The sequence below is a fragment of the Ochotona curzoniae genome, unplaced genomic scaffold, assembly GCF_017591425.1.
Source record: "Ochotona curzoniae isolate NIBS_2020 unplaced genomic scaffold, NIBS_Ocur_1.0 contig_1071, whole genome shotgun sequence".
Lineage (NCBI taxonomy): Eukaryota > Metazoa > Chordata > Mammalia > Lagomorpha > Ochotonidae > Ochotona > Ochotona curzoniae.
This window is the reverse complement of record NW_024464939.1, coordinates 451,210-474,466: the sequence shown is the minus strand read 5'-3', so window position 1 is coordinate 474,466 and position 23,257 is coordinate 451,210. Positions and strand designations below refer to the sequence as shown.

The 23,257-nt window shown below is 38.9% G+C and overlaps 1 protein-coding gene across 1 annotated transcript in view; it reads right to left on the bottom strand.

The window, feature by feature from the left end:
* LRRC69 (leucine rich repeat containing 69) overlaps positions 1-23,257 on the bottom strand; it is a 92,978-nt gene that overhangs the window by 14,532 nt on the left and 55,189 nt on the right. The window contains exons 6-7 of the mRNA XM_040992792.1: positions 10,324-10,425; positions 3,936-4,115 (exon numbers count right to left, since the gene is read on the bottom strand). Coding sequence (XP_040848726.1) covers positions 3,936-4,115; positions 10,324-10,425 — 282 coding nt within the window. The remainder of the gene's footprint in view (positions 1-3,935; positions 4,116-10,323; positions 10,426-23,257) is intronic.

The window sequence follows — 23,257 nt, the reverse complement described above, 5'->3', positions numbered from 1 at the left end:
TGTTTTACTCAGCAAACCCACACATATCAAGGCAAGAAATACACACTTCGAGGCGAAAAATAGCAAATTGTATAGAACAAACTGATGAACATCAGTGATTCCAGGGAAAGGGTATACACATGTCCATTGTACTGTTCACTCAAGTTTTCTGTTGCTTTCAAGTTTCTGAAATACAAAATCTCTTATTGGATTGGATCACGGGTAGCACATACAGTGGATTTTATAAAAGAAAGTCCCCTGATGACAATTGAAGGAGGATAATGTAGTGATGAGCTCATCAACAGTTAGAAATGCAAACCTATGAGACAATGACTACTGTTGCTGGTGAAAACACATCATCAGCATCCATATGAGCTCCCAAACTGTCATTCGGGAAGTCACAGCCATGGCAAGCTTCATTCCAGCCCATGCAGCAAGCGTGTGGTCTGGAGCCTCGGCTTTGCTTCCCTTGGAATAAATCAGAAGCTTTTCAATAATTAAATCCCATGGAGCACATAGAGGGATGACACATCCTGCAATGCACTCTTGAGCAATCTTTTTATTTTTCTTTTAATTTTCTTTCTTTTTTTTATTATATTTTGACAATCTTTACATAGTTAATTAGGGTAAAAAGGTTCAAGGGCTACAGGAAAGTAGGTAAGACTATTATTTTTTTTCCATATTGTTTCCTTCATGTGTAAAGAGGGGTATTGAGGGAGAAGGCTCACACTCTTGAGCAATCTTAACAAGGATCCAAAAGTGTTTGTCGATTGTCTGTACACCATTGTGGATTGGGCCCTGAACCAAGCCCCTCTTTTTCCTTAGTACTATTATCCCTATCAACACCACTATCACTAAAGGCATTTTATTAATTGGTATATTAAACCAATGATTAAACATCTTATTACATACAAATCACCAGTTAGGCATTTATTTTTGTTATTATTATTTTTCATTGCAAAGTCAGATATACACAAAGGAGGAGAGACAGAAAGATCTTCCATCTGATGATTCACTTCCCAAGCACCCACAACACACAGAGCTGCGCTGATCCAAAGCCAGGAGCCTGGAGCCCCTTCCAGGTCTCCCACAGGGGTGCAGGGTCCCAGTTTTGGGCTGGCCTTGACTGCCTTCCAGGCCCTAAGCACAGAACTGGATGGGAAGTGGGGCTGCTAGGACATGAACCAGTTCCCATATGGGATCCCAGCATGTGCATGGCGAGGACTTTAGCCACTGAGCTACTGCACTTGACCCAGTGGTTTTACCCTTTCTTATAAGGTAAAACACAAACATTTGCCTGTAGTGTGGGGATGGCCCAAAACACGCAACCCAGACATTTCCACTCCCGAGTACATGTGAGGATCAATTGAGAGACTTCATAAAACTTTGAAGTCCCAGGACCCTATTTCCAAAGATTCTCAATTAGCAGGGTTAGGATAGGATGTCTGTTTTTAAAGATTTTCATAAATGAATTTGCCAAGTGCCTAAATCCACTGAAATAATTATGACATAGGATCAATTCATACGCACATATATATACAAAGGGAACAAGTTTAATGTATTTCCTATGTAAATGTTAAGAGCATAATGATACTCCTTACCCTGAACCTTCCCTCGCTCCCACGTTCCCTCAAAGTTTCCCTGTTCCTCTTGTTTGTGGAAACTGTTTGTTGTGGGTTGAATGGTCTTTCCCACACATACCCAAACGCATACATTGAAACCTGCTACCCGCGTGTCCCAGAAGATGACTCTGCTTGGATGCACCTTTACAAAGCTGATGAAGTCAGAAGGAGGTCAACTGGGTGAGCTTTAATCCACCATGACTCATGTCCTTTTAAGAAGAAATGTGAACACAGACACACACAGAGGGCAGAGAGGGGAGCAGAACCATCTGTGAACACCGGATGGAGGCTTGGCATAGATTCATCGTCCCAACCCAAGGCAGAAGCTAACCCATCCACACCTTGATATAGAACTTTCTGCCTCCAGAACAGTGAAACAATCTATCGTTTCAAGTCACCCAGTTGTGGTACTTTGCCATGATATACCTAGAAAACAAATACGCCGTTCTTTTTTATTATCATATGTTTTGTAATTATTTGTAGGTGTACAACTTAACCTCTAAGTTAAATGTCCAAAACTTTAGCGAATTTCTAAATATTTTAACATAAAAATGCCAGATTTTCCCACACTGGAAGACATAATGAAGTCATCTTTTGCTCATCCCCTTACGACAGTCACTTTTGACACTAAAAACACTACCAATAGTGTGTCGGTCTGTGTGACCAGAGCACTGTGTAGTAACCCATGTTTCCTGAATTGGTAAGAAGTCCTTGAAATTTTTCCAAGTGAAGGTTTAGCTTCCCTTTGATTGACATAGCAATTGAAATCCTGAAAACTTTTGTGTATATTACAATAATGTTAATGAGAATTAGACTCTACGCTCAAGAGGTTTTAAGTGTTTCATTGATATCAATGGCTAGAGATCCACATGAAAGTTATGAGGGAGTATAGAATAATTTCTTTTTTTTTTTGAAGATTTATTTTTATTGCAAAGTCAGATATACAGAGAGGAGCAGAGACAGACAGAAAGAACTTCCATCCGATGATTCACTCCCCAAGCAACTGCAACAGAGGTGCGCTGATCCAAAGCCAGGAGCCTGGGGCCTCTTCTAGGTCTCCCACAGGGGTGTGGGGTCCCAAGGCTTTGGGCCGTCCTCGACTGCTTTCCCAGGCCCCAAGCAGGGAGCTGGATGGGAAGCAGAGCCTCCCGGATACAAACTGGCACCCATACAGGATTCCAGTGTGTGCAAGGTGAGGACTTAAGTCACTAGGCTACTGCCCCAGGCCCAGAATAAATCTTTATTATGAAAAACTGACTGCCTTATGTCTTTCAGAGCATCTAGCATCACTGGTCTTTTACCCATGAAATACCAGCAGCGGCCTCCTGTTGTGATAGCCTCAAACGCCCCCAACTTATTTCCTAATTGCTTGTTGGAGGGCAATACCAACCTAGTCTAGCAACACTATGCTAAATTCTTTCATTCTCACACTATGAGCAACTTCTTAATTGCATTGGCCTTTCTTTGTGTTCTTGTAGATATATTAAGCCACCTAAAAAAGAGGCCTTCATACGAAATTAGTATATCAGTATTTTTGCAATAGACATACACAACAGGAAGGTTTTAAGACCTCTAAATCACCATGTTATTGGACGCATAAGATATTGATGCCAATAATTTTACATACACTTTGTATGTGGTTGGAATTATTCTGTATATATTTTGTTTCACCTGGCAATATTTTCCATTTTCATCTATTGTTAAGAACTCACAAACACAGCTAGTTCAAATTCCAGAAGTGAATTGTTATGAGAACAGAGTCAACTTCTTGCTCTCTACAGATGCTTTTGCACTACAAAGGGGAGTCAATGTGACTAAGGTCAATGTGACCACATTGTCTAAAATAGTATCTGGTCACTGACAGAAAAGAAGTGTAGAATGCTGATGTAGAACACGTTTCCTGGGTTATACAAACTACCCAGCAACACACCACTCGCGTCACGATGGTGTAGGCACACGCTGCACATTCAGTGTTCTGGACTCCAGCTGTGGCATGCATTAACTAGGAAAGTCACCTTTCTCCACTCAGATTCCAACAACAAAAGCATATCTTCCTAGAGGAAGAAGATCCTTACGGTTTTGTTAACAATAATGATGAGAAAAAGAAATTGACTGACTTACAATGATCAGTTTCTGTGTAATTTGAGGGAGCCTATAAATGTCAGTGGAGTTACGGTTGTCATCACAGACACTCAAATTTGTCTACCCCCAAATAACAGTGCACTATGCTATGAGTCAACCCTTAAATGCAAACGGAATATTGGTTGGCGTACTTAAGAACAAATGGTAGGAGTAGATTTTTATGTTTGTATTCACACCAAAAGCATCATTTACCTTTGATGGAGGAGCAAATTGAACACATTCCAGCCATACGGTTAAAAAGAACTTTCCACATATGGTGCATTTTTTCCCCCGAGAGATTATGCTCCTGATCTGTGGGTACAATTCTATGGCTTGAGTTACGAGAGAATTTTCTTCAGTTAGCTGATTCATTACAAATCTTGATGCTATTTCCTAAATTAGTGAAGAAGAATATGGCTGCTTAGATTGGCAAAAATTTGTTTTCTATGATTCCTATTTCACTAAATCAAAGATTTTACTTGTTCTTTATTTTCTGTTAAGCTAAGATTTCATGGAATTCGTGACAGGTTATATTCCAAATGACCGACATTGCAAAAAGGGTTGGTTACCACTCATGTAAAACAGGCAAGTAATATTTCTGTCTCATATACAGAAATCCAATTATAGTAAGTTTATATGACATATAGTAAGGACCATATGCATATTCAGTTGGAATATCAAAATTGAATTTGTCATATTCACTAAGGTGTAAATCCTTGCTACTTAAATTGTGGCCTTTGTACCGGTAGAATGACCTTGGAATTTATCCACAGGATCCAAGATACACTCTTGATCTACTGAATCAAACTCTCATCCTAATGAAGTCTTAGCTAATCTGCATATACACTAAAGTTTAAGACATTTTTCTAAATTATTTCCTGCATTGAGTAACTAACTATGCCTTTCTTGCTGGAGAAAATTAGCTGCTATGAATTCAACCTCTGAATTCAATCCACAGATATTTTGGAAATTTTCATTTGCACAATAATCATCAAATATCAAATAATAAAAGAGATAGTGAGAGAATGGAAGTTGTTTTTCACTGGGGCCATCAACAAAACCATTCTTAAACAAAAATATATTATAGGATAATTAAAATTAGATCATCACTGGCCAAACCAAAAACTAAAATGAAAACAAAAAACTTATTTTTTTCCCTATATATTCTTCATTGTTTATGCCAGTAACTTGTAAGTTCTTTGCAAAAGTTACATAAACATTGCTTGAAAGTTTAACAGTGTATGGGGATAGTTTATTTGGCATATTTTTTTCCTGGCTGAGTGAAAAATTCTCTAGTAGTATTAAGATAATCCAAATCAGATCTTACTAGCTATCTTTGAGTAAACATAACCGCGTATCTACTTACATAACTACTTACATGCATACTTAATTCACCCCAAATAAAACCCCTAAAACAGCTAAAAAAACACAACAGTATTTTAATAATTACCATGCCCCCATTCCCTGCTAACCTTTCATTTCCAGTTAACAAGGATCTGGGAAACTCAACTGTATACAGCCAAAAATCCTGAGCAATTCAGTTCAAAATCTGAGCATCCAATAACACCCTCCTGTCCTACGAAAATCACCCTGAGAAGATGAACTAAAAGCACAAATCTTATCAGGATTTCCAAACCAGACGTCAATTGTTATCTTCTCTAAGTATTTAAGCAAGCAGGTGTTTAGCTACAGAATTTCAATGGTGAGATCTCACAGTAAAGCTACAAGAAACTCTTGTTCATCTCCCCAAATAAATTGTAGAAATCTGCTAAAACACTTTGGATATGACGTTTTCCACAAGTCATTTCTGGGTGAAACATATTTATCGTACTCGGTGTATCTCTTGGCAATTCTTATATCATCTATTATTTGTATTTTCTCCTACTTACTAGCATTATTTTGTTCTTGAAAGAATAAACATACCAATAAAATATAAAGTGACGTTTTCTTTGGAGTCTACCATTTGGGACACCTCTTAAAGTTACATTTTGTGCACTTTTGGATAATACACAGATTACTGAAAACCAATTTAGAGTGGCAGAAAGACTGATGAGGGGAGTCTGAAAGATCCCCCACCTGCTGAGCCACTCTCCAAATGGCCACAACATTCAGGATTGGCCAGGCTGAAACCAGGATCCCAGAGATTCCTTCAGGTCTCCCACTTCAGGTCCAAGTGCTTGGGCAGTTGCCTGCTGCTTTTTTCAGGTGCCTTAGCAGGGAACTGGCACCCATGTGGGATGCTGGCATTGCATGTGATGTCCCAGTCCACTGTGCCACAATGCCAGCCCACATTCCAACTCCCTGATATTGCCTCTGATAATGTGGAAGATGAGCCAAGTATCTGGAATCTTGCGATGCGTGTGGAGTACCAGTCATCTTACTTCAAAGTGATTCAACCACTGTGGTCATTTGGGGAATTAAAGCAGTGGATAGAAGATTCTCTATCTCTATCTCTCCGTCTCTCCTTCTATCATTCTGACTTTCAAATAACAGATAATTTTGAAAATTTTTATGAATACATAATTTATTTTGAATAGCTAGAATATTAGCTAAGTGGAGCTCCGAGATAATTTGAAGTTAATGCCAATAATAAACTGGTATTATGTTATTTTGAAAGTATCTTCTTACATGTGATTCCTATATTGAATTATGAGATGACACACATATATATTTATATAAGCATAGAAGGAATAGTACACTTTGGACCTATTCTATAAGCAATGGTTATTATGTGTCCTATAGACAGTAAATATATCATCATAAGCAAAGATTCTCAGATTTAGCTGAAAATGGGGGTAAGTCCTGTCAAGCTAGAACACAGAAACACCTGAAACACCTGGGGATGGGAGTGGACCTGTGGGCACCCCTCTGCTGGGCTGCAGTTCCCACCAGTAAGCATGAGAACCAGAGCTGGATTGGACCTGGCTGGAAAAGTGTGGGCTGGATTAGTGAGGTCAGTGTGTTGAGCTAGACTGCAGTACCCATTGGTATGTACAAAAGCCAAATGGGATGTGGGGTAGATGGGATGAGATGGCTGCACATACTGGCAGGCACAGGAACCCAGGCTGGAGATGGGTCTGCTGGGGTTATTAGGAGTTGCTCTGACTAGGCTGCAGCTCTCACTAGTGTGTGTGAGGGCTGAGTTTGTGGTGAACATGTTTAGCCTGGGCTGCAACATCCATTGGTTTGCACATGAGATGAGGTTGGGGACAGAACTGATCCAACAACTAACAGTATATGTATAGGCTGATGTGGGTGACAGGTTGAGCTGGACTCCACTTTGGCTGGCACACACAGTAGTCAGATCTGGGATCACCTCAGATGAAGTTTCTTTGGGGCCACCCCCATACTGAATCATTGGACTCAGAACTCCCAATCATGGGGAAAAATCACAAGATCTATGGTCTGAATATGGATTGTATCTGTCAGAACTGGGCCTTCTCAGTTGCTGCAGTGGAGGCATGCAGTGGATGGTATGCCCTGATGCATGGGGGGAATATGGCAGTTCACTGGGGCGTGCAGGCAACATCTGGTACCATAGCAGAGGATGGAAGGCAGAACAAAGTGGACAACTCTCCTAGTCAAACTTTGTTAGCAAGTATTTGGGCAAATAGAGACTCTAAGGTGAACTTTGTCAGTCGATAGAACTTGGAAGGATTACCCCATCCTTGGAGCAATGAAATCAACAGCATTTCATAACTATCAAAACCACCTGAGCAGAAGAAATCTCAGAGCATGCTCCACATCAGGAACCCTGAGATGATACCAGATGACTGTATCCCTTCCCTGGTACTGATGCAATTAGGATGCAGAGTTTGGCTTCTCCCATTCTATCTTCCCTTCCCCCAGATACAGGCAAAAGAAAAAAAAATGAAAACAATGGTCGCATCCACCTTCTCCTATTTCTCGACCCTTCCCACCCTTATCAGTGGTCCACATGGGTATATGCCCTTCACAACTATATAATTATCATCAAACTGAAGTTTTGAAAAAATATCATATCCTAGCTATATGATTTTCATCTTTGTGACTCCATTTGAGTAAGTCCTTGCATTCTCTGATATTAGATATCTTATTTATAAAATGGAATTTTTTTCCAATGTTATCACATGGAATCAGGGAAATAAAATTGCGTAATATTGGCAAAACATTTATTTTGGCCTCTACTAATGCAATAAGTTCTCACAATGTTCTATATATTTGTAATCAGCATTAAATATTATTTAATAAATCTTTGAGATGAAAATGTTTTTTTAAAAAAACTTTATCAAATAACCTGTATCCCAGCTTTATAATTCCATGAAATCTAAATTGTTTAATCAGCAATGTTGATGAAATGTATAGAAGAAACTACTTTAAGTACAAGCATTGAAATTTGTAATCAGGAGTTGGCATTGTGACACAGTGGATTAAGCTGCCACCTGTGAGGCTGGAATCCCTTGTGAGCATAGTTTGGATTCCAAGATGCTCCACTTCCAAAGCAGCTCCCTGCTGATACACCTGAAAAAGCAAGAGGAGGTGGACCAAGTTCTTGGAATCCTGCCTTCCTACCAGCCAAACGGAAGACCAAATGGCCGATCAGGCTTCAGCAATTTGGGAAATGAACCAGCTGAAAGAGACTTGATTTCTCTCTTTTTCTCTTTCTTTCTTTTTTTCAGTCTCTCCCTCTCTCCATAACTCTTCCAATAAATAAATAAATCTTTTGTTTCAAATAAATCTTTTTTAAAAATAAAAAAATATTTTCTTACATTTCTAAAAAAAAACTTTTAGTGATACCTTCAAAAATACCCCAACTATCTACATATAATTAGGAAAAATATTATTTATAGACCTTAAAATTTTGAAAGTCAGATGAGGTAAATATTTCCCTGTCATCTTGATTCTTGGACTAAGCCATGGGGAAGCAATCTTGCCTGGTAAGGGCTTCCTATAATACCAGGATTGTATCGGGTTAACTACTCACACACAAACTTTCCCAACACAGGACTAAGCTGACTCCATTTCCCTCATCTTTCTACATTGTTTTCTGAGGCAATATTGCAGCTGGGATCTGACCCCAACTGTGTGAACTGAAATTTTTGTCCAAAACTATCTCTGTGAATACCTGAATAAGTCGAATCTCTCAGGGTCTCGGTCTCTGTCTAAAAGAAGGGAACAATAATAGTGTTTATATTTTAGGTGTGCTAAAGGACTATTTTATTTCGTTCTTGCTAAGTGTTTGGAACAGTGTCATGCCCACAGTAAGCTAAGAAAAATGTAAGCTACTATTATCACTCTGATTTTATTAGTGTAAGAAGAAAAACAGGTTAAAAGGATTAAGTAAATTAACTATTATACTTACGAATCTACTTTCAATTAAATTACTGAGATATTTACTCACACAAGAGTAAAAAATAATGCATTTTCTGGAAATATTCGCTGTTTTGAAAATGTCTAATCAAATTTTAAAAATCAATAATTTCTTGGCCTAAGAATTTCATTCACAGGAACAACATGAAAATGAGCTAGTAATTTAAAATGAGGCATTTTACAAAGAAAAAGGCAAACAATAATAATAATAAAATGAACATCTTGCAGAGGATAAGTAGTTAAGTATATGCTGATGGCCATGTTCTCCCCAACTATAGTCTGGGTGTTGCCACTAATTGCAAAGATATTCGCAGTCTTTGAGTGAAAACGCATGTTTCCACTTAGTGCATAGAATATGAACCCAGCATTAATTTTTTTTAAATTCTGGATGCATAGAAAGTGCCAAAATAAATAGAATGTGTGTGTGATATGACTGCAAATTAAGTTTCTGAACATTTTTCATTAGCATTGACTAGATTTTTTCTAACTTCTCTAATTGAGCTTTTACCATTAGTAGCAAAATAATCTTAACATCACAGTACATTTACAATTTAACTGAACGATAAATTGTTCAGTTGTATTTCCTCCATATTGTAAAAAAAAAAAAACTTTTATGCAAAAGAGGAAACTTTTTTTAAATTCTTTTACAACAAGTGGGAAGCATTGGGCCAAGCAAATTGAATCCCACATAATCCTTGAAAGTCTTATGGCAATCCTATATTCTCAGCAGCCGTGAAGCCAAATGCACCTGCAAAAGTCCAAATTCTTTCCATACAGTAATACAGAACACTTTGTTTTACTTGTTTTTACCAAAGGAGGCTTCTATATGCTTTCCTATCCCTTCTGTTAATGTCATCAACCTGCTTTATGAAAACAAATATGATTCCTGGATAATATTATTTCATCCAGTAGAGATGGGTACCAGTGCAAAGAAGAAAGCAGGCAATAACTCTGCTAAAGGTACAACAGTAAAACTGGAAAACAATTTCTAGACTATACTGAAAATGAATTTCTCTACTTTTCCAGGTCAAAGAACATTTCAATTTTTCTGATTTGCTCACTCTACATGTCAGATAGGATTACATGGATTATGTAAATAAGTCAAAAAGATTTTGTGTGGAATCTGCATTGCCAGTAGACTGGGGTTACCTTAATCGTTTGATGACTTGGCAAGAATAATTTAAAGAAAAGCTATTAAAACTTAAATGAGGACTTTAATTTGAAGATGTATGTGGACGAGTTAAGCCTTCACCTGTAGACTCCAGATATCCTCCTGCTGTATAGTCACAATCGGTGTCATTAGCAACAATGGATTTTCCTCACAGTACAACTCTCTCAGCTTTAGATTCTGAAACTTTTAAGATAAAACAAAAATCACATTGTGAATGATACAGTGCAATTAGCAAGTAAAGCCATAATCATTACAATTAGACTGCAATAGGAGAATCAAGATAGTGGAATACGTTTAACACGTTTAACAGATGGAGAAATATTACCTAGTGTGAAACAGAGAAGGTACACTCCAGAAAATGGGGGTGGACAGAACAGCAGCAGAGGAGTACCTGGAGACTGACAGACACAGGAAAGCAGGGGACACAATGGAGTGGTGTTGCAGTGACTGATACCCCAGCGGCATTCAGCAAATGGCTATCCGAATTGGCCCTGCAGCCAGAACCTCACTAGAACCATGTGGGAAGGGAAGCTCACTGGGAGCTCTGGCAGTGAACCCAGACAAAAAACTGCCTATTTTGCTGGTCTGTTTGATTTTGCCAGGAGCAGAGACAGGGTGGCTGACCTCAAACTGTCAGTGGGGGGACAAGGTGGATTTACAACCCAGTACATGCCCTAGAGCCGTATCAGGCACCATTTGGTTTAAGGATACAAGGGCTATGGACAGGACTGCACATGCACTGAGCTGAGAGTGAGCTCATTTCAGAATCAGCGAACTGCAACAACAGGCATACTACAGGTTCTACCCAGGAGAGTTCCAGGTAGCCATCAGACCTGATGGCAAACACATCAAGCATTATACTAGTGGCACATCAGGTACCATTTTGTAAAAAGTGGCAAAGAATTTAAGACTGCAGAGGACAACAGATTCCAGCAAGATCATCACCAACAAAAACATAGCTTTTTAGGACATCTAGAGTCTCTCTAGTCCTGAGATCTGCTCCAAATGGAAGTAGGAGAAAAGCAGTCCAAACAACAGTGCAGCCTCAGCAGGACTGCGGAATGGTGAGCCAGGAGCTGGGGCTACAGAGAACATGGTGAAAATCTAACACAAGAACCCAGACCTGGAACTTGCAGGAAGGAGTGGCACAAGTGACTGCAAAAGGGCCATGTGCCAGCTGCAATAAGTAAAACTGCACTGTAGACCTGCAGGTGACACAGCTTAAAAGCCTGCCCCAAGGAGGAGAATATGATAACCAGAAGTACAATGACCAAGAGCAAAAGAAGAGAAACAGGCACAGTGAATATCACTGAAGATTCCCCTGCCAAGAAGCAAAACCCTATGCCAACCTCAGAGTTCACTGAGGAAGACATCAAGAAAATGGGGAATACAGAATTCAAAACCCTTGTTACGAAACTTCTTATCAACAATGAGAAACATGTTATGCAGGCATTCAAGAAATTTAAGGAATATGTTGTGCTATAAATGAATTCAATGAAAGCTGATATATCAGAAATGAAGAATACATTGAAGCAAATTCAAAGTACAGTGGCTTGTCTCCAAAACAGAAAGAAGGAGGCAGAAGAAAGAATCTCAGAATTGGAAGATATTTCCTGTCACCAGGGGGAAGCAAACAAAAAGCTGGAAGCAGAGCTGGATCAAGCAAAAAAAACGTATTCAAGAATTGAAAGACACTATTAAAACATCAAGTATAAGAGTTTTGGGAGTCCCAGAGAGTGCAGAAAGAGATGCTGAGTTCAAAGAGTATTGAATGAAAAAATGAGGGAAAAATTCCCTAAGCTAGAGAAAGAATTGAGAAACAGCATCCAGCAAAGGCACAGAACTCCCAACAGGGTAGACCAAAAGTGATCTGCAACAAGACACATGATAATCAAGCTCTCTTCAATTGAACATCAGGAAGAGATCCTTAGATGTGCACATGAAAAAAAAAATCAACTGACACATAAAGGGATGCTAATTAAACTCACAGGAGCCCTCTCACAGGAAATTCTATAGGCAATAAGAGAATGGAGTGACATATTCCAGATTCTCAAAGAAAAAGGATTGTTGTCCCAGGGTAATATATCCAGCAAAGCTTTGTTTTGTCTTTGAAAACGAAATAAAATTCTTCCACAGTAAAGATAAGTTAAATGAATATGCCTCTTCCAAACCTGCCCTACATATGTCACTCGAAGATATTCTCTTGACAGAGAAAAGGAATAGCACCCACCAAAACCAAAGGCAAATGCGAGAAAAAACATCCCAGTGAAATAACAACAGAAGACTAAATCAATGAACAACCCATTTGTAAAATGACAGGACCAAATTACCACCCATTTTGGGCAAGTTGTTGAAACAGAAATGTAGTAGGAATGTATTATTGATTAGTAGGTAATCACATGTGCCTTGGCCTAGGAGTGCTGGCTGTGATCCAATGGCTACTACTGAAGAATGAATAGTGGCTTCCTTTGAAGAAAACGATTACGGTAATTTACAGAATTATCCTTAAGAGCACCTGGTTGACCATAAAGTAAAAAATACAATAATCAAACATCTGTGCACACCCATTTAGCCATGAAGCAAAAATAGAACAATCAACTGTTTGTGCAGAGGCTTGTGATGTGCCTGAGCAAGTGAAAAGGACAGCTTCTTGAGCTGTTACGGGAGGGCACCAAGGGACAGTGCCCATGTCTTTTCTATTCTCTGGCTCCATACGCGCTTCTTGAGCTCTGAACTCTTCTGGAGCTGACCTCCAGCACCTGAGGAATCCTCAGTTCCCATTCCTGCAAGCATGCAGATCCATGCGCCGAGTTTTCTGGGGAGACAGCGTGCCAGCCAGGGGTCCTGTCGGCCTGCCCAGAACCCATGAACACACACACACACACACACACACACACACACACACACACACACACATGAGTTCCCAAGTCCAATTTTCTGGCATGCTGGCAGCTGTGAGTAGGCTGGCATCCCAAGTGGTACTAGATTAATATACAGAATATATAAACAACTCAAGCAACTCAACAACAACACAACCGACTAATAAATGGGCAAAAGACATAAGCAGGCAATTTTCAAAGAATGAAATATAATGACCAATGGACACATGAAAAAAAATGCTCCAGTTCACTAGCTATCAGGGAAATGCATAAAAAAAATCATCTGAGTTATAATAGCTATCATTTGAAAATCAAGAACCAGTAAATGCTGTTGAGGATATGGGGGAAAGACTCTCTAATCCACTGTGGATAGGAATGTAAACCAGTATAACCATTATGGAATACAGTCTGGAGAGTACTCAGAGATCTGAAAATAGATGTCCCATCTAATGATCCAGCCATCTTACCCATAGGATTTGTCCCAAATAAAGTGAAATCAGCATATGAAAGTTATCTAAAGCCCTAAATTTATTGAAGCCCTAATCACAATAGCTAAGATATGAAATCAACCAAGACACTCGTCAATGAATGGCTAGATAAAGAAAATGTATACACATACATATATACATATGCTATGGGATATTGCTCAGCCATAAAAAGAATGCAATCTTTTTTGCCACAATTCTTGCTGTTACAGCCATTTGGGGATTAAACCAGTTAATGGAAAGACCTTGTTTTCGTCTCTAACTCTGCCTTTCAAACAAATAAATACATTTTAATGGATTTTTTTTCTATAGTCTATGTTTATTATCTGTATTTGTTTGAAATGCAGGGCAAGAATGAGAGTGTAAAAGAGACGGAGACAATCCCTGATGGCTAACTTCCCAAATGTCCACAGCAGCCAAGACTAGCCCAGATTGAAGCCTGGTGCCTAGCAACTCCACCTGGAACCCGTGCTTAGGGTCAAAGACGCAAGTATTTGAATCATCATCGTCTGCTGCCTCCCATAAGTTGTGTTAGCATGAAGTTAGATCAGAAGCCAAGGAGCCTAGACTTGAGCTAAGTACCTGACTGTTGAATGTAACTGGCCCAAGCAATGGTTTATCCACCACACAAAACAAGCTCTCAATGTGATCTAAACACAAACAAAAAACAGAAAGAGAAAGCTTAGAAATATTCATTCGCTTAAACATTTTAAAATAAAATTTGATTATATTTATTAGCAAAAGCATGAATGATTTTTGATCCATGAATTGTGTATCTAGAAATCCTTCCTAAATTAAACTGGCATTCACAGAATCATTTCTATTGTGGTGGGTCTAAAAAAAATTACCTTTCAAAGTGAGTTGGGGGACTATCACAGTACATGCATCAGTACTACAGAGCCATCAGAATCAGTGAACACGGTGCTGGTGGTGTGGCCAGTTGGGTTAAGTTGGTGCCTGCAACACCTGCACGCACAAAAAGCATAGATCGGGCCTGGCACAGCAGCCCAGGGTCTAAAATCCTTGCCTTGTATGCACCAGGATTCCACATGGATGTCAATATGTGTCTCAGTGCTCCACTTCCCATCCAGCTTCCTGCCTGTGGCCTGGGAAAGCAGTAGAGGATGGCTCAAAGCTTTTGGATTCTTTACCTACATGGCATACCCAGAAGAAACAACTCGCTCCTGGCTCCTGGCTTCTGATCAGCTCAGATCTGGCCATTGTGGCCACTTGGGGAGTGAACCAACAGATAGAAGATCTTTGTCTGTCCTTCTCTCTGTATATCTACCTTTCCAATAAAAACAATTAATGTTAAAAAAAGAAAAGCATGGATTTCAGAAGGTTTTGTACCAAAACAAACATATCTCTTAGTCCTTTTTAAAGTATCCTCTTATAAAAAAGAAAACAAAAAGAAAAATGAAAAACCAAAACAATATGCTAATGTTTAAGGCTCCTGCTTTCCATTCCTAACAATATTATGGGTTATTTTGCTTTTGTTTTTCTTGCATTTGTACTTTCCAAATAATCCATCAGGCAATTAAAATGTTTTATGTTTTTCAGGAATCATTAAGTTGACATCATCTCGATTCTAGTGATCAATATGGGAATGCCAGCGATGGGAGAGAGACTCCTTCTCCACTGGGTTAAGAGATTGAAACTACAGCTTCCCAAAATGAACTAGATTTTCCCAGAACTAAAAATACTACAAGGGTTTCAAGAAAGCTGTATCAACATATGTGCTGCTTCTCAGATTTTCTCAGAAGTTTGAAAACTCTCCCACATAACTAACTCATGAGGTAAAAAGGAAACATTTTTTTCAAGTTCTTTGTTGGTTCTGTGCAATTCAATGAGGGAGTCAGTGTAGGGGTGATAATATTCCCAAGGAGGGGAAAACTAGTGGGGAAGTAAAAAAAAAAAATCTTAGATATTACAGTGGTTTATGGACCTCCATAGCTTAATCCTACCAGCATCTCTGCTATTAAAATTTCATGGTGCAGGAGACATTTTTAGATCAAAAAACATGCTTTAAAAGATCCCTGGCTGTGATGGGGGAAGAAAATAATGCAGAAAAAAAAAAAAGCTAGGAAACATTGGCTCAGCTCTAACAACATAAGCCCAATTTCTTCTTGTATGTATCATCTCATTTGGTTAATTGCTTAGACATTTGGCATTGATTACACTTCCATCTCTTTATGCAAACAGATACACCCAGGAATGTATCTTCTTTTCTATCAGAAAACGAACATGTGACTTTCCAGTAACTAACTTCTAACATGGAACATTTTATGAAGAGCTGAGCTGTGCTAAATACCTTAGCATTGTTCTGCTCCCTGTTTTCCAATATGAGTTACACTCGGTGAAGTGTGCACTTGACAGCAAGTAACCTTCATCCAAAGATTTTACACTCCTAGTCTGGTGCACTTTTTATTTACTGCTGAAGTCATGTCATGATGACTCCTGCTAGCAAGCACAGACTGTAATTTTAAGAGCAACATTTTAGGTACTATTGCTTAAATTCTTCTATGTTTTACATGATTTTGATCTAGCTGATCTCCATTGCTGTTCTGGCAGTGTAATATTTTATTTTTATTTTGATGTTGGTATGGTTTTCTGACAACACTTGGAATGTACTTCTGCCTTGTAAAAAGTGTCCAACGAGGCAGTCAGGAATAATTCTGTCGTGCAATGATACCTCCAGATACTCAGTTTGCACCGTATCATGCCTGGCAGGTAAGTTGTGTCTCCATGTTTGTCAGTAACAAAGCTATTTATGCTCAATCAAGCCCAGGCAACAAAAAGAAGGAGCAGTCAAGGGGCAAGAGGTAACACCTGTCCTGTTTGACAGAAGAAAACGTTTCCAAAACCCCACTCAAAAGATTTACTCTGCTTTCCTCTGACTTGTGACACATGACCACTTCCACCGGAGATAGTTCAGGAGTGGAAGGTTGAAAATGAGGCCTTCAGTGGCTTTTGCACAGCATGTGTCCCATTCAGGCCCCTAGAATCTCAGGTCAGTACTTTGCAGAGCCCACCTTGAAAGTTTTCAGAAAAGTAGACTGCTCATTTATCCCTGGTTTGTTCTTACCATAAGCAGTGAGGAGAGAGGAAGTGTCCTGCACTGACAAAATCCTGTTTCACTTACCAGTGTCCTGTGTGCTTTACGCCAATACTTCCTAAGTCTTCCTGCTTGTTTATCTGTTTATTACCAGTCTTTCCTGCCAAAATATAAGCTCTGGGGAAGCTAAAGAGTTGTTGTACTCACCTCCAGTGCCTACAGTAGACGGTGATACAACAGATTTTAGAAAGTGATGCAGCACATACTCAGAAAAGGTACAAAAGTACTTCACATCCTTCATGGAAAACAAAGCTAAGTGCTAAGTTTATCGTGGTGAAAAAACTTTGAAATGTTTGCCTACATTTTTCAGATCGTACGTTTTCTATGAACTTTACTAAAGCCAATTATATACTGAATAAGTGGAATAGGAAGAAGGAAATGAGGCTTCGAGAAATTGATCTTCACCCAGTCTTTCAAGTAATGTTACAAGCTAACACTTTCAGTATCTCTGACTCCAAAGACATATTCTCTTAAAGTCCTATGCCAGGTCTTCCCCATCCTACTCAGTTGTGCCATGGTTCCTCCATGATAGGCTCCCTGGTGTCTGTGCAGAGCCACATCTGAACACCAACTCCCAACTTGGCCTTCAGTAGCACCACATTGGTATTAGAGCCGCAATGTGATCCAGAAGTCACAATACTGAGTATCCACAAACATGAAATCATCATATCTCACTTCAATAGCAGAATGTTAAGCTTGTAAGTGTAACTGAAAGCCCTACACTATTGTATTAGTACTGGGGGAATGGAGAGAGAGGAAGGGGAGGCGAGGGAAAATCCTATGCTTATAAAACTGTATCATGGGGACCGGCACGATAGCATAGTGGTTAAAGTCCTCACCCATATGGAAGCCGGTTCTAATCCCGGCAGCCCCACTTCCCATCCAGCTCCCTGCTCGTGGCCTGGGAAAGCAGTCGAGGACAGCCCAAAGCCTTGGGACCCTGCACCCATGTGGGAGACCTGTTAGAAGCTCCCGGCTCCTAGCTTCAGAATGGCTCAGCTCCAGCCATTGCGGCCACTTGGGGAGTGAATCATCAGAGGGAAGATCTTTCTTTCTGTCTCTCCTCCTTTCTGTATATCTGCCTTCTCAATAAAAATAAATAAATCTTCAAAAAAAGATGTATCATGGAAAATATTAACAAAAAATTAATTCAAAAGAAATAAATTACTGTATCAATGACATACCTATTCCACAATGCTTATTAGAGCACTATTCATAACAGCCAATATATGGAATTAACCAAAGTTTCCATCCCCAGATGAGCGGATAAACATAAAAAGATATATACACACAACGGAATACTATTCAGTCACGAAGAAGAAGAAAGAAATCCTTACATTTGCAGCAAATAGTTAATAGAGGCTGGGAGGACTAGAATAAACAGAGGAAGTCTGAATCAAAAAAGAGAGGAAGCTGAGTGTGATTCACTGACTGAGACAAAAGAAATGAACTAATATGAGAAGGTAGATGTGTAGAGATCTGACAACTACAGCAAACTAAAATAAGATTTGAACAATAGAGGAGAAAGGAAGCCAAGTATAGGGTAAGTGGGTTAAATTTGCACTCATTCATAATTGCTGTTTTGTAAATTTAAAACTTTGGAAATAAAAGTTTTTTGAAAATATCACTTTTACTTTATAATATGTATGAAAATAGACTTCATTGTATTAAAATAAAATACACTTTTTAGTGTAGGAGATATGAAACAGCAATCTATAGGGAGAGGAAATTCACAATGTATAATAAAACTTACAAATTTTTGTACTGGCCTTTTACTGCAAAAGTACGCCTCTAAAATGAATTTTGCAGAAATGAATGTGGCATATTTAGATTCTCTACAAGATCATTTACTATAAAATGTCTTGCAAATATTAAAAATAAAATTGCTAATATTAAGCTAACAAAAATAACTAACTGGAATAATAACTAGCTTATTAAAGTCAGTAAGTTGTCATTGGTTGTTTTTGTTGTTGAAATCTGTTTTCCAATTGGAAAAAGTAAACCCTTATGATAATAATCAGTACTAATTCCATATGGCTTTTAGTTTATCACCTAGAGTGAAAATTTCTAAAAAAGAAAAATATTAGTTACGGCTACATTTGTTGTAAATATGTAAAACATCAGTCTAAGCTACTGAATCCATGATCATGTCTGCTTTCCCAGGGAAAGTGATGTGATGTCATATGTATTGTGTGAAAGCATAGGGCAGGTGTTGGGCATGCTGCGTAAGATGCCTCCGGGGACACCCACATTCCACACCAGAGTGCCTGGTGTAGAGGCCCAGGTCTGTTCCTGAATCGTTTCCTACCAATGCATACCCTAGAGGCAGCACGTGATGGCTCTAGTAGCTGGGGCCCTGTAACTCACACAGGAGATCTTGATGGAACTACTGGTTCCTGATTTCAGCCTGGCCAAGCACAGGCTGTCATTGGAGAGTGAACAAGCAGATGGAAAACCTCTCTCTCTGTCCCTCTCTCTCTCTATCTCAACCAAGCTCGCTCTCTCTATATATGAGGCCCTGTCTTTCAAATAAAATTTTAAACACAATGTAAATATATATCTAAAGGAAATATGCCAACATTTTTCAAGTGTTAATTTGGGATAACTACTAGTTTGATCTTTCACACTCTTTATTTCAGTATCTTAATACAAAGAGAATTTTGAAAATAAAAGTTTCAAACTGGGAGGGCTTACACCGTGTAAATCAGTAGCCACCACAAAGGAGGTTCTCCTACACTGAGAGCTGGTTTTTATTTGCCAGTAAACCACAGGATGTTTCTGGTCTCAACCAGGAACTTGAACCAGGCACATCCAGGCACTTTAGATCCAAAGCAGCTCTTTAGCAGCCGTGCCATATGTTCGGCTCTACTATAGAACCTAATGCAACCTGTATGCTTATTTTATGCTTTAATAACAGAGCACACCTTTGTTCCAAAAACATAAAATACAACCCTCTTCTAGCCATACATTTTTAATTGCTAATATTAATCTTATTTCCAAAAATAATCCACAATATTCATCAATTCTATTTTTTCACTGATTTAAATCCTGTCCCCCTTCTCAAATTCATTTTCCCGCAGTTGGTTCAAACTACTCCCAGAGGAATCCTAGATATATAAATGAAAATCAAAGGAAAAACAGTGCAGAGGAAATAATAATTACAACTACCACTACAATTTGTCTAGAGCCTGACAAGCATGGTGCCAGTGATACTGTATATGAAATAGAGACACACTGATCTTTCAGTGGTGACAGAGGAACACATGAATTATGGACAACATACTACATAAAGCCTGAGTAATGCTTGTGGTCCTGTATGTGTTTTAACTCAGCGAACCCTCATAGAAATCAGCACAGTTTATATCATCATGCCATTTTTTCATAAAGGAGCTGAAGTTCAAGGGCTGTAGAAAACCTGCCCATAGTCACACAACTGCAAAGTTGCAAAACTGGATCCCAATTCCAGCTTTCTCCAATGAGGAATGAGGCAAGCAGCAGTGAGAGCCTACATGGTTAGGTCTCTACCACCAAAAGGAAAGAATAGGATTGAATTGTTGGCTGCAAGTTTTGGACCTAGCCCAGCTCTCCTAACCACTATGGTCACCTGGGAATGTGAGCTAGTAGATAATCAATCCCCTCTCCTCTCTCTTTCTCTCTCTCCCCCTCTCCCATTTCTTCCCCCTTCCTCCCTCCCGAATCTAAAACAGAATAACCACAAACTTCAAAAACAGGAACAATGTATAATAACCATGCATAGTGGGTTTATCTAAATTACAACTAGGAATCAAGAATACGTTGCTGTAAACCAGCCTACACTTTCAGCTCAGCTACAAAATGTTGGGTAACCTAACCTCTGAACAAACCTCAGTTGCCCCATCTGTAAAATAGAAATAGCAATAATAAACCTTAGCTTATGGGGCTATAGCATGGTTTAAATGGGATATTTCTAAAGGTCTTGACACAAAACCAACCGTATAGTTTTTTAAATGTTTATCATTGCTTTCATATAGCAATAACCCCACATGGCTTATTTCTATTTACAATAGGCAGCTGTGGCCTAGGAAGAGGAAGCCCTCACTAACCATACTAAGTATAGCATGGATGGAAGATTATCCGTCCCACTGTAGCCTTGGCCTTCTTCAATGATTTTGCCTTTAATCATCAACTTTCTGGATGCTTTTGTCATAGAGAAGCTGTCCTGGTTCTAACAAAAGAAGATGCCATTTTTCTGGAACTACATCCCTGAAACCATGGGTGGTGGATTTCTTGACACAGAACTGATGTTTTCCATTTAGTATGTTCTGGAACTTCCCATTTTTTTTACTCTCACTAATCACTGTACCTCTTGCCACCATTCCTTCTCTGCAATTTACATTGTGATTTTTCTGCATGTGGGTATTTGGAGAAAAAAAAAGAATGCTAACTTTGCAAGTACCAGAAAGTTCTCGAAGCTCTCTATATGTTTATTTGATCTTTGCCTCATAAAAACTCTGGAAATAATTAGAAAATTGATCCCCTTGTCTCCTATTCTTACTCAATAGCAAAATAAATATTCTAAAATATTCTAAAATTGAATTTGGGAGATTTAGAAGTCTCTTGCAATGTCTTCGTGGTCACGAGTTGGATTTTTACATTTGGCTTAGCTTATATTTAAACAAATTTGAATCAGGGTATTTTGTTGCTTTGTTTTGATACCAATAAAGATTCCTGAAAGTGGTAAAAAAAAAATACATTTTCATTAAGGAAAGAAATTAGATATTGAGGTAGGTAAATGAACTTTTCAAAATGATGTCATTCAAGACTTCTTAATTTCTTTTTAAAAATACATTTATCTATTTTTATTTGAAAGGCAGATTTAACAACAGAAGGAGAGACATACTTTCCATCCACTGGTTCACTCCCAAAAAGCCACAATGGCCAAAGCTGAACTGATCCTAAGCCAGGAGCCTCTTGCAGGTCTCCCGAGTGAGTGTAAGCTCTCCAGGCTTTGTGCTGTATTCTGCTGCTTATCCAAGCCACAAGCAGGGAGCTGGATGTCAAGCAGAGCAGCCAAGGTCGCAAACTGGTGCCAACACAGGTTGTCAGTCTTCTAGGTAGAAGATTAGCCAGTTAACTTTGTGCCAGCCCAAGGTTTTCTTATTGTCTTAATCAAACTGATCATAAAGGTACAATTCCACTAAAGGAAAAGCTAATTTGGACAAACCATAATAAAACAATATAAATATTTATAATCTTCACAAAAGTATCAAATAGCATAGGAGAGCATCAGAAACAAGACAAGACCTAGGATCTGACAACTGTCCAAATCAATGAGTTCCACATTTGGAATCATGACTTCTACACTAAAATCACAAAGATATTTTCACCTAGGAATAAGTATAAATCAGAAGGAATCACTACATCAGATAAAACAGCCTCACTCAGAATTTTCTGGGTGATCCTTCAACACCAAAGCTAGATTAAAATAGCGTCATAGTGTCAATGTGGATGGGATTGTTAATGTGGATTGTTAAACTGGATTAAAGTGATGTTATGTTCATAGAAGAAGCAAATGGAAGCGTCTCTAGAACTGTTCCTTATGGGAGGCATCAGCCATTTTCAAAAATTATTCTTCAAATACAAAGTCCACGACATAACTCAGATTTTTAACTATCTAAGAAGATAGTATGTTGAGTTGAATAAGATTTCTAGAAGAACTCTGACTCATCCAGTGATCTAATCTGCATAATGGGAGTCACCCAAACAATGCTTTCTAATATTGGATTTATAAGACTCAGATATAAAAACAATTACACTTAGTATATTCTAAGAAATAAAAGTCAAATTTAAAATTGTTCAGGAGATAGCTGGAAAACATATGACATAGTAGGTTCAAAAAATCACCAGAAATTGTAACCCTAAATGAAACTGAAATAAATATTATAATAGATGGATTTAACCATATACATGAAGGTACTCCAGAAATCAGATAGAGAGTTCGGCGAGAAAGAGTAGTGGTTAAAGTCCTTGCCTTGCACACATCGAAATCCCATATGGTAGCCGATTCTAATCCCGGGGGTTCTGCTCCCATCCCGCTCCCTGCTTGTGGCCTGGGAAGGCAGTGGAGGACGGCCCAAAGCCTTGGGACCCTGCACCGCATGGGAAACCCGGAAGAGGCTCCTGGCTTCAGATTGGCTCAGCTCCAAATGTTGCGATCACTTGGGGAGTGAACCATTGGATGGAAGATCTTCCTCTCTGTGTCTCCTCCTCTCTATATATCTGAATTTCCAATAAAATAAATAAATCTTTAAAAAAACAGATGGAAAAATGAATTAAAAGGATGCATTTATTGACAAAGCCTTTGGCTTAGTGGTTGAGACAACCACTACTCTCATTGGAGTTCCTGGATTTGCTTTGCAGTTGATTCCTGATTCTTATGTTCTACTGCTGCAGCACTGATGCGTGGAGCACTTTAGTCTCTGTCAGCCATGTGAGGGACCTGAGGTGTGTTCCTGATTCACATTTGCAAACACAGCCTAACTGGCCCCATTCTCATA